Source organism: Poecilia formosa, unplaced genomic scaffold (genome assembly GCF_000485575.1).
Source record: "Poecilia formosa unplaced genomic scaffold, Poecilia_formosa-5.1.2 Scaffold870, whole genome shotgun sequence".
Classification (NCBI taxonomy): domain Eukaryota; kingdom Metazoa; phylum Chordata; class Actinopteri; order Cyprinodontiformes; family Poeciliidae; genus Poecilia; species Poecilia formosa.
The window spans coordinates 77,743-90,884 of NW_006800809.1; the positions used below are offsets into that span (position 1 = coordinate 77,743).

At 36.3% G+C, this 13,142-nt stretch overlaps 1 protein-coding gene across 1 annotated transcript in view; it reads right to left on the bottom strand.

The window, feature by feature from the left end:
• LOC107834961 (uncharacterized) overlaps nt 1-6,410 on the bottom strand; it is a 7,601-nt gene extending 1,191 nt beyond the window's left edge. Inside the window, 12 exon segments of the mRNA XM_016666990.1 lie at nt 5-418; nt 420-3,283; nt 4,163-4,258; nt 4,398-4,460; nt 4,547-4,609; nt 4,699-4,830; nt 4,900-4,965; nt 5,060-5,290; nt 5,383-5,450; nt 5,573-5,666; nt 5,885-6,157; nt 6,234-6,410. Of these exon segments, the coding sequence (XP_016522476.1) occupies nt 5-418; nt 420-3,283; nt 4,163-4,258; nt 4,398-4,460; nt 4,547-4,609; nt 4,699-4,830; nt 4,900-4,965; nt 5,060-5,290; nt 5,383-5,450; nt 5,573-5,666; nt 5,885-6,157; nt 6,234-6,410 (4,541 nt within the window).
• Between the last annotated feature and the right edge of the window lie 6,732 nt (nt 6,411-13,142).

Genomic DNA, 13,142 nt, shown 5'->3' on the forward strand with positions numbered 1-13,142 from the left:
CAACCGAAAGCACACGCAACACACAAAATTGGGCCCCTCTTTTACTTTGTCCAAAAATTGCTGAACAACAAAATCAAACTCTTTTGACTTTGTTTTAATCTCCCGTCTTTTTAGCTCTACATTTGATATTATGTTTCTCTTATGTTGTGGATTAAGATATTGTTTTCTACTTAACTGTTTAACTTTTTCTCGGTGAGATTCGTCGTCATTATATTTGGTAACACTCATTTGTTTAACTTTTTCTCTGTGTGATTCATCTTCTTGATATCTAGTTATACTCATATGCCTAACTTTCTTTTGGTAAGTCTCATCTTTGCAATATTTATTTTTCCTCCAATGTTTTTTATTTTTCTTGTATAAGAAATTTTTCATATAAACATTTCTTTTATTAGATTTATATTTTTCCCTATATACCATGAGTTTTATATTTAATTGTTTTTTTCTGATTCTTTTTATGATTCAAATACTTAGAAAACCTGGGATTAGCTTTACCGCTTAAAGCAGTTTGCTTTGCATTTTTCTGACCTTGTGAAGATCTTGTACGCATGTGTTGTGTCTTTAACGACAAACTATCTTCACAAAGTTCAAAGCAAGAGTCTTTATCACCCTGCTTTACACAAATAACGGCATCAAAATGATCATTACAGTTCTGCAAATATATAGCTTGATTGGTCAAATATCTACTCTTTGAATTATATTTGGTCCACTGTGTGCTGTTAAATACATATATATCCAATCCTAACATATTAGCGGCAGATTTAAACTCAATGTCTGAAGCACAGTGACCCACATACTTCATCTGTGACTTGTTAACATAATCTGTCACAGAAGCAAAATTTTTAGTCAAACTTTTTCCACATTCTTCTCTATTGTTGGTCATGTGTGAAACAACAGCAAGTCTAATTTTACGGTGATTTTTCTCAGAACCACTAAGTGCATAGGCTACAGCTCTGAAAAAACTGTTATCATCATTTACAATATTTTTAGTCTTACAGACATTTCCCAAAGGCCCACGCAATATTACTTTTTGGAAATTATGTCCTTCAAAATCTATTTTAAAATTCTTACATAAAGTTTTAGCAGTAACTTCAGAAAGGGGAGTAAATAGTAAAGTATTTTGGTTAGCTTCTAAAATACCCACGCACTCGTCTTCAATGGAACTCTCAGTTTTCACCGTCATTATCTGCGCAGTTTTTGGTTCTGTTGTAGCTTGCCGAGTTTTATGTCCCCCAGAAACATCTGTATTTATGCAATAACCATAACATGTTTGTGAGTTAGGCAGCTTAACACAAACAACCGTCTCATAATGATTTCCACTAATGTTTTCCAGATAGATACCGCTATTGGACAAAGTACTCAGAGAACTGTATTCAAGCCATTTATTGTCGCAAAATGTTAAAATAACACCAAAATAATCAGCTGCAGCTTGAATTTCCAATTCAGTCGCCCACGCACCAACATAATTCATTCTAGAAATGGCAATATATTGTGATATGGAAGAATACTCGCTTCTTAAAATACTATCATACATGTGAGAATTTCTTTTTAACTGGTTTACAACAGCAAGCCGAATTTTACGATGAGATTTCTGATTGCCACTGATGGCTTGACTAAGTGATCTAAAAAAGCAATTTCCATCACCAACAATTTTTTCTGTCATACACGGCACACCGCGTTCACCAACCACGCAAGATACATAATTTGCCCGTTCAAACTCAACATTCAACTTTCCACACAGTGACCGTGCAATCTCTTCTGAGATGGGGTTAAAATACAATTCCTTATTTTGGACATGACTAACAACCACATCATCATCACTATCATTCCTGTTTGATGTTTGTAGATCAAATGGATGTTCTCCATAAGAATCATCCTGCATATCAACATTGCTATGTTCAGAAACAGCACTGCTACTTGGCACACCAGCTACATCTTTACATGGAACGGTACTTGAGCCAATCTGAACAATATCGACTCCTCTGATCTCAAATACCCTGGGATAGACATTGAGTTCACCAGAAAACCTTGTAAGATATGCAAAGACATGATCAAGAGAATTAAAGTGGAGAACAATGCTCTTCCCATCTACATCAATCATCCCCTCGTGGTTTCTTGCATGGGAGTCTACAAGAGCATAACGTCCATTATGACTGATAAGAGCAGAAGTACTCCCACATAGTGTCAAGAAGCAGGTTTCATACTGTCTACACATTTTACGCAATCCATCCCAGAGAGTAGTAAGCACACCCTCCTCGATTAACTGTCCTTGCAGTATATCAATATCTCCAGAAACATAGTCTCCATAAAAACATCCAAAATGCTCATGTCCACTACTGATTAAATTGTTGTCATGCAAAGATGTGTACAGCTCGTCACCTACAGTCACTACATTGTCCAATATGTCACCATTCCACGAACAAACGCTTTTCAGTTTGTGCTTTGTTAAAGCAACAAAACTAATGGCTGCACACTGAAGTCCGCGATATCTAAAACGAGCATCGCCCTGATGAAATGACCCACTAACTGATGCAACATGGCTACTGGAAGCTTGGCTTGCATCTGTAGTGTGCGTGTCCTCAGTCAGTGCTCCAGATGTGTCCGTATTACTGCACATCTCTTTGACAGAAATACCGCAGAGTGCATACTCTGTTGCATTTAATGATTCCCTAAGTTTGTTCAAGTGAACCATTAAATCATTTAAACACGTGTTAAATACGACAACAGGCGTACCAGATTCTGATGCAAAACCCTCTGAATTCCGTGTTCCAAAATCCACAACAGCAAAGTATTCTCGATGCTGAACGATCAAGGCGGTTGCATCAGGAAGACAAAAGATACACATTCCATTTCTCATTAAATACATTTGCAATAATTCGTACAGTTGCCCCTCCTGGTCGAGATCAAACATTCCATGCACCATGTCTCCAAGTCCTACGTTCCAATTTCGACCAAAAATAGTCTGATCTTGAACCAACTTGCACAACTCTGGTATTGAACCTCTGCTCGGTCTTTCTCGCGCAATATATCCCGCCAACTTCCGACCTTCTACATGGACTTCATCTACATTCGCAGTCTTCCAGGTACAAATGGGAGAAATGTGGTGTTTTATGGCTGCTGTAACACAACATGACATTAAGGTATCAGAACTAGACTGATCACTGCCAAGATATGTCCCTGGAACAAGAGACAGTGGAAAGCCCTCTGAACACCTGCAAAGAACGGGGTTAGCAGCCTGACCTTTGGGTGGAGTATTTGTGCGCTGTAAATCACCCATCTCAGGCATCTAGAGTGAAAATGTGAAAAACACGACATTTCTACATCCTCTCTGATTTGGTAAAGGTAATTCAAGCAGTCTACTTCTGTTTCAAATATAAAATCTATTACAAATCTAACAAGAGATATTTTTTGATAATACTAAAACTAATTTAGCATGCTACCCCACTAGATTCCTTTTGCTATGCGTTACTCTCAGGATGCTAAATTCAATATTACTTTTTCTATAGATATTCATGTTAGCATAAAGGGTAACCACATTATTTTTCCTCTAAATTGTATTACACTAAATGTTAAGAATTAATTAATTTTGAACTAGTTCTTTTGCACAACTGTGGATTGCCATGACATTATGTAGCCTGCTATATTTTCTGTGAACCATCAGAGGTTGCTGTAGAGAAATTTAACTCTTTTTACTGCTTGTCTGCATTTATTTTTATACTTTTATTGATTTTATAAAAACTAGAAAAAAATATCAGATTGAAGTAGATTCTATTTAAATTCATTTTAAACTATTAGTGTTAAAACTACAATGCAATGAGGTTATTAAGAGTATTGTCAAAAAACCTAAGAAAGATTTGGAAATTGTACACAGTCTATGTACCTGTTGGCTGAGATCCATGCTAGCAGAGTAGCTAACAAAATTGTTTGTGCTCTGAACCACTCATTTACTGTAAAATACCACCTCCTCTGATCCATTAGTTAGTATTTACAACAGGAAAGATCCCAAATTGTTACTGCAAAAGGATAAAATAAACTTCCACCAACATTTGAAATGTCAAAAATGTGAAAATTGTAATTATGTTATGAAAATTATAGACTAAAAAGAACAACACTGAGACAACATTTTTTATTTATTAATAGAGACTGAAGAACACATTATACAAACCCCCTGGCCAGCAGGAACCTCCAAAGGACAGACGCACCCCACACCAGGACAGTCAGACGCCTCCCGAGTACGAGCAGATTGCAGCGTAAGCTTGACCTACAAATAAATGACACAAAAAACATATCAAGCTGATTTTGCACAAAATCAACAAAGATGCAATGTCAAATGTTTTCAATAAAACACTTAGTAATTCATTATAAATTACACATTTAACCTTAATGTGAAAAACACTTACAGTGTTTTCAGGCGGCACACATTCAACACCTCTGGCAGGAGCTACACGTGATGCAACTGAAACCTAAAGGAAAAATCAAGAAAAGAACAGTTAAATAAAATAAAACAATCTGGACTAGAAATGATTAATTAGCTGATGGTTGCACAAACCTCCCGTGTCACACGGCTTCTCTTTGGGAGAGCTTGTTTCTTTTTATGTTCCACAGGCTTTGACTGCAACACCACAAAAAACATTGAGAGTTTGTGTTATTTATAAATAAAAATACTAAGAATGTTAGTAATTGCAGTATTCTGCAAAATACCTCGGTGCCTGTGTGAACATCTGGAAGAGCCGATGGAGAGACTGTTTCCATGGCAACCAAGATAGCGGGTGAGAAACGGACAGGATTTAATGGGATGAAACACTCCCTTAAAGCCACAGGAGTCCCATCGCTCTATAAAAGCGAAATTTGAATTATTAAGATACCAGTGACATTGACTATTATATTTCATGAATAGCTGACCTTGTAATGAACCACTCTTTTCTTGGGTGAATCAGACAAAGAGTCCGATTCCCCCGAGTCGTTCCTCTGTAAAAGTAGAGCACATCCAAAATTTTAACGATGACTAGCCATAGTTAAAGAAACACCTTTCTTTTATTGCAAGCCAACAAAAGATTGTTACCTTCCTGCCGGATCTCACAACTGTCCATTCAGAAGGGTGTGGAGAAGGAGGAGAACGACGAGGACTCTCCACTCCCTTGACAACGACACGGGGTACAAACCTCGGTTGATACGGAGGAGTTGCCTGACTCTGCACCAGTGGCTTTGGTGCTGACAACTCCAGGAACTGATAGCCAGCATTCCAAATCAGATCCCTGAGGATGTGCATCCCGTGGTCATCGCTAAGGTGGATCTGCACATATAAAGAGTAATCAGAGATAAAATTAACATTTCATATGAATGCAAATTTGTTCCTTACTGTATTTAAAATGAAGATATACTCACGCCGTCACGGCACCACACAGCGAGACGGTCCAGAGGAAAGTGGTCAGCGGTGGAAAAAAAGGGAATCCCTGAAAAGATGATCACAAAATAAAAATTAATTTTGCAGACACCAAATCACCAAAGATAACATGAAAAGAGCTGCAATACATTTACCAAACAAAGACATAATTATCAGTATTTTACTACCTACCTAGCTTTGCAGACCTGCGGTGGAATTCTTGCTGGAACAAGTTCTGTTTGTCTCTGGACTCAGTCAATCGGGGAATGTAGCCGGTACAAAACACCTAGAATAAATAATCAATTTAGAAATTTATATTGACAAGACCTAGGAAAATAATAACCCATTAAGAAGTTTATATCACTGTTTCTAGATTCCAGGCTTAAACACTATTGCTCAGAATGCTATATATGTGCAGGAGATGGGAAATTTCTAAAACAAGAAAAGCATTGGTATCTGTGAACCGGGATTGAGAAACACTGGTTTTTAATAAACAGTGCCCACCTTAGGCCAACGACTACAGACAGTCAACAGGTACCGCTCAAATTCCTGTCCGGCTTCTTCTGGATGGCGACTGGCCGTAAGGTTGTTAGACGGAGCCATGACGCAGACAGCATCAGGCTCCCGAGGTAAATTAGCTTTCATCACCTCAAGACGCAAGTGAGCTGCACAGGCCCCAGGAGTAGACATAAAGCCAAACTCTAAGCAGCCACTCGGCATCTCAACGATCCCATCCACAAAGGACCGCAAATGGGACGCTCCGATGAGAAGGACGAACTAAAATAGTACAAACAAAACAACATAAGAACCGTGCTGACAAATTCTATTTGAAATGATTGCTGATTTTACTTACTTTCTTATCAGGGCGCCCCTCAGGAATGACCAGCTTGTGACAGTGATTGGTCACTTCACTAGCTGGCCATGGTCTCACAGAATGGCGCCAGCCGGTGCCACGCCCTATTACCTTTTGTTTGTGAGCAAATTTGCTTTCGTCGATAACAACAAATCGATGATGACCACCAATTCTCATTCCTCTCTTCCTCAGACGTTTACAGCAGCAATACATACCTTACAATTTAAAAGTTATATATCAGAAAGCTGACTTGTGATAATTCCTTACAATGACATTTTTGAATGTAATAAATGCATAACTATGTATATAGTGGGTTGGCATTTTTTTAAAGATTAGAATTGTTAAAACAAATGAATTATTGTTACAGATGAATAGTTTGTACTGCAAAAACCTTTCTGAGTATTGCTGTCATTCTTGTGAGTGTCTTGGAACTTGCTGCTATACCATCAGTGATCATGGTTAATTGTTTTAATTGCAAACCTTGGGAAAACCTAGAGAAAAATAAAGATTTCACCGGAGTCACATTAAATTCTAAAAAAATGTTATAATACAGTCATGAACTGTTATTTACTATGGTGAAATCACATTAGAAGTGAAATAATACATTAGTGTGCAGTATAAGTATTCTGAAGTATCAAAGACAGTGTGTAACACACTTTTATCGAATTTTTAAATTATCTCTTTTTTAAGATAACAAAATGCATACAGTACCGTAATATGAACTCAAGCCATTTCGCCAAAGGGGTGTGAGACTTTTGAAATATTGATCCATTGCAAACAGAGTTTGACGTCTTGTGATGTTTACATACCCTAAGGGTGATGGGAGGGGAAAAAAAAGCTTATGTGTATCACATAAAGATAGTATTACGCAAGTTCAGAGAAATCAACTTATGTAAAAAACCAAAAACATTTCATACAGGCATGGAACGTTATACAGAAATACACCTTTGAAAGTGTCAAATTAACTTGAGGTTTACTTCATTTTCATCTTAATTATAACATTATGCTAAAATAGCTAATAATTTTCTTAAGTAATAAAAGATCATTCAAAGTATTTTTTTCCATTAAAGCCTTGCTTCTACTTACCACCGCAGCCCATCATCGCAATCTTTTTTTCTCAAGTGCATGTTTTTATGGCATTTTACACATTTCATCCTCCTCTTCAGGATACCCCATTTCTGCATCCATTTTACTGTTTGTACTTTGTTTCTCTTTGTATTAGGAAGCCTAATCATTTTCTGAAGTCCTTCTAATAAACGCATCATTAATTAGCAACATGTGTTAGCAGAAAAGACGCGCTTTTTTGCGGTTCATAATCTAATGACCGGAAGTACATAATTCGACTTCCTGTGTGCAACACTTAAAAGTTATTAGATAAAAGAAGAAAAGAAAGAAAAATAAAAAAAGGATCAAGTTTTGTGGAACTACATAAACCCAGTATCTCCTGACCTTTCAAAATCTTTCTTAAGTAAATTTTTAATAATTTGTCAGTCATACAACAGCATATTTTGTATTAATATATAGTCTAATACGTGACAGTAAATTAAAATAAAAAATATATATTATTGACTGTCACTAAAGCATTTATCTTTAAATGACATTTTTGTAACTGCTAATAATTGCTTCACATTACTTGAGCAAATGGAAATGTAATTAGTTCGGTATAATAATTACGGACATTATGTAACTTTTTGATTGAGGACTGTCATACTCGGTGTCCACCAGTGAGAGGCAGCAATTTGCCAACTGAAGTGCACTTTGCCCGTCTTACACGTGTCTGAAAATAAGGAGCAAAAGAACACGTTGATCGTGCGCGCATGCCAATCCCTCGTGTTGAAAAGAGAGCAGAAGTAAGTCAACCAATCGATGTGAAATATTATTAAGATTACATGTAGATGTTTATGTTGAATAGAACATTGTAAGTATTAGTTGTACTAGGTAAAGCTAGCTTTCAGCGATGCTAGCTTGCTGGAAGTTTCCATTAGCTAATATCATTATAGTTAGGCTTAAGAACATTTGTCCCCCACCCCCACACACTCACACCCTAATTTTAAATTATGAAATGATAACCACTGGGTTTGCCAAAGTTAGACTAAGGCAACTTGGCTGATGTGACGCAGTGTTTACTTTGCCAACTGTATCCAGATGGAGACACGTTTTAGCAAAAGAACACGTGTTGAGGAAAAAAAGGATGCGGAAGAGATGCAACATGATACGGTCGAAGATGTGGAGGAGGTAGAAGAGGTGGTGGCGAACGAGAAGGAGGACGAGCAACGAGAAACGGAGACAGTGTCGTTTAGAGCAAAGAAAAAGAAGAAAATGAAACTTTCTCCGAGGAAATTATGCAAGTCATTTTTGTGAGTACCCCTTTATGGTTACCCCATTTGGTAACACTGTAATTGACGTGGTATGCATAAGACTGACATGACACTGTCAAAAACATGACATAACACCTTTCATGAACATCAATAAGCCTTCATGAATATTTATGACTGTTTTCATAAAGTGTCATTCGGTAAATTATGACACTATTGATACAAAGTTGACATTATTCAAAATGTCTTTGTCATGACAACTTGACATTAACCAATGAATCATTACATATATAAAGTTGATATAAAAGTATTACTGATTGCACTTTAAAAATTAGGTATCTTTATGTTATTAAAAGTAAAGTTTAAACGGTAATGATTTATTGGTTAATGTCAAGTTGTCAAATATTTATTTCAATGGCCACTAAGCAAACTATGTTCCTTGTAATGACCTCAGAGTGCCTCAAACTTTAAAACACAATGCATTGTGTATAACAACATTTGAAGGTTATATTGACCTCTACCTAAATAAAAAACTTTGATCAGAATTGTTGTGGTCAGCTCTAGTGATTATGGCACTTGTACCAAGACTTTTAATGCATATTTGTTTGCCATTCCACCATTTGTTATGACAGTATGCAGCAAGGGACATTCTTGGGATGGCAGTTAAGTAAAGGCTGAATAAAGATTAAAATAACATTTGTTTACCAACACGTGTGCAGGGTCACCCACAGGGGCACTGGAATTGGCAAAGCTGAAGAACCAGGCAAAGTTGGACAAGCAAAAAATTGATCATCTTGAGTACCGCATAAAATATCTTGAAGAGTCCAACAGGGAGCTGAGATCCGACAAGGAATTCCTTGTGACCCAAATAAAGGGAGCCATGGACGGACATCAATCAATGGCCATGCCAGGTAGTACTGACACAAGTAATAGCTATATATATATATATATATATATATACATATAATTTAGATTTATATATATACACACACACACACACAAGAAGCCATTATTGGCTCCTCAGGAAACAGTGGTTTCAGTGATGCATGGACAAAGTTTGCTGCAAACCAAGATGACTTGCATTTATTTTTGATTAGAAATGAGATTTGAGATTTTAATCTCTTTAAGTGAATTTAATTTTTTAATGCGTTAACTCCACCTGTGCATACTGAAGCACAATACTGCAAATGACATATGCTTGCACTAATTCTCTACTTTTATTTACTTATAGACATCTCTCCAAAAGCACCTCAACGCTCTAGTGTTACGTCTTCCTCTTCAAAATCTCCTACCCCATTGTCTTCCTCCACGAACCTCAGTTCAATGTGTACCTCGGAGGAAGAAGAGGAAAAGAAGAAGAAAAAAAAGGATAGAAAAAAGAAGGTGAAGAAACACATGGATTTCTCCAGTCGCTCAAGAAGTAAGCACAGCCAATTACTTTCTGCACAAACAGAGGGTATGCTACCATAAAGTTTGTCACAAGTTAACGTGTAAAGCAGATGATGACACACAGAGCAATTATTAGAGCAGTGGTGCTGGGTAATGTTGCCAGCAATGAGAAAAGGCTAGTGCTGCAGTAACCCTGATCACCCCATCACTATCTATTGAAAACATAGTCTGATTTATCAGCAACAAAATTGTTCAAATTGTTGCCCCTGTGTATCATCAGCGTAAAGAGAAGCTTTTTGCGTAGATGATATTTTTTCATTTGTGTTCCTTCTCTTCAGTGACCAACGTGAATGGGGTCGTGGCACGGTACCAGAAAGCCTTGAAGACGTTCACGAAGTATGGGTCAATGAAAAGGGCCTTCTGGAAAATCAACGTTGATCGTAATACTATTGCGAGAACCGCGGTGATTGCAGAACTCGCAATCACTTTCCCTGACGTGTTCAAGGAGCTCATTGCAGTAAAAGTAGAACAAGAGAAGATATGTGAGTTGGCAGACCGATGCCGAAAGGCTATTACTAATGAAATGGCTGAAACCATCACATCCAAGAAAAGAAGTGGAAAACTACTACCCATAATGCACAAATACACTTGAGAATTATGAAAGATATTATTTCTTTATTTTTCATTTAAAAGAAGGCAGTTTTTATTGTTCATTTAAAAGAAGGCAGTTTTTATTGTTCATTTAAAAGAAGGCAGTTTTTATTGTTCATTTAAAAGAAGGCAGTTTTTATTGTTTTTTTTTTTTTTTTACGTAATACGTAATTGCCTTATATTGTTTCAGTAAAAAGTGAGTTCAGAATTCACAAGCTGACCTAAACAAAGTTTTTGTTAAATAAAAAAAGATAAGAAATGTTTGTTCTAAAAATGTGAACACCCTGTTTGAGGAAATTTGGAAAGTTTCATGATAAATAAAGAGTTTCTTTTCATTTGTCCATTGATTTGGTTAGGTAAGGATATTTCAAACTTTGGTTGGTGTAATAGCGCTTAATGACATCTTCATTAGTAGTCCAGTGTGTTCCACTTTACTTGAGGTAACCGGAAATGTTCATGACTCTGTCATTAAAGCGGTAGACAGAGTAAAGACACTCAATGACATCTTCATTAGTAGTCCAGTGTGTTCCACTTTAACAGAGGGGGATAATATCACAATTATAATGGTCTCGTGACAGGAAAAGGTATGTGTAACAATACATTAGTTGTTAATGCTGCATAGGGATAAAATTTTAATATTTACCTGTTATGACATTCATAGTTATAATTTCCTGCTTAGTGTCACGTGGTCATAACGAAGTCATTTTTGGCGAGGCTAATGTCAAGTTGTCATAACAAAGACATTTTTGGCGAGGCTAATGTCAAGTTGTCATAACGAAGACATTTTTGGCGAGGCTAATGTCAAGTTGTCATAACGAAGACATTTTCAATAATGTCAAATATGTATTAAAAGTGTCATAATTTACCGAACGACGCATTATGACAACAGTCATAAATATTCATGAAGACTTATTGATGTTCATCACAGGTGTTATGTCATGTTTATGTGGGTGTCATGACGGTCTTATTCAATACCCGTCAAATAAAGTGTTACCGACTACTTTTACTACAAGAATGGTCTTCTGGTTTTATCATGTTAGAAAAATGTGAAATTAATCCATTAACAAAGTGAAAACATCTTTAATAAAAANATTTTGCACGAGACTTACTTTCAATCCAGGTCGTAACGTGACGTTTAAGAACTATTCCAGGCTTATTTACATCAGCAGCAGACATGAGAATAGCTAGACTAAGGCTATATGAGTGTGTAGTAGCTTATATTTTAACCATAATAAAAAGCTGTATTTTAAAAAAGTCCCAGTCACAACGTCTTTATAAAACATATTAAAAAAACTTACCTCGACGGAAATAGCTTCCTGCGTTCGGTGAATCAACAGAATGTGCTGGAAAGCTGTTCGGTTGCAATTCTCCTGGCGTTCGGAAGGCTGTTTGAAAACTCTGAGCTCAGCAAGTTCACTCAAAGTGGGTCTGTGAAAGACTGATTCAATTCACGGCGGGCAGAACGTTAGAGAAGCCAATCAACCAATGGGTTTAAAGGATAAAGAGACAAACGTAATTCAACCAATGGAGCTTTGGAACCAACCTCACTGCGTATGACGTGGGACGTTTACGTCTGACGCAGTGGGCTCGGCGCCATCTCTGAAGGTAAAGCATAAACATAGGTAGGAAGCTACGGCAAGCCGTTTTAACATAAAATCGGTTTCGTGTAACAATAACTAATAATTATATTCAAGACATCTAAAAGTGCAGTTTGACTATACAAAAGTAAATTTTTATTTAAAATAGCTCGAAATACTTATGATTAGTAAAAATTACATTTTATTATATAAACTGAGAATTACGTTTAACATTTAATATGCTGGCCGTAAGCTTTCCAAAGAGTTGCCTGCAGAATGTTTTATGGAAAGCCAATTTAGCATAAATTCCATTTAGTCTAACTATTCGTAAGTACATTCTAGATATCTAAAATGCATTTTGACTACAGAAAAAATACACTTTTCTTTAAAACATCTGAAAATACTTATAGCTAGTTCTAATTAAATTTTTAATATCTAAATAAAAATTATTCTTAAGTCCCTCTGTGCTGCTACTCAGCTATGCAAAGAGTTGCCTCCAGAATGTTGTTTTAATGCAACCCACTTTAAAATAAATGGAATTTTCTGTAACTATCTGGATTTATTGATTATAAAAAATTATATTCTAGAGAAAAGTACATTTTGACTATTTGGAAAGGTATTTACGATATTTGAATTTACATTCTGACTAGTAAAAATAATTCAATATATCTTACATTTCATTTCTACAAGTAAATATTACTTTCAAGATATCTCAAATGAGACCACCACATCAGTCATGTCACCAGAGACATCCATTATTATAACTTAAGATATCTCAAATGTAATTATGAATACTACATAACTGAATTAAGAATTACATGTAACTGCCTATGTCATGACATTCATATGGCAGCACTTATATGTGTGTTTTGGATGTAACCTTTCCGTCTCTCTTCTCACTCTCAACTGCTGCAGATGTTAATACAACATAATCCTCATCCCTCTCTCTCCTCAAGCTCCTTACCACAATTAATTCT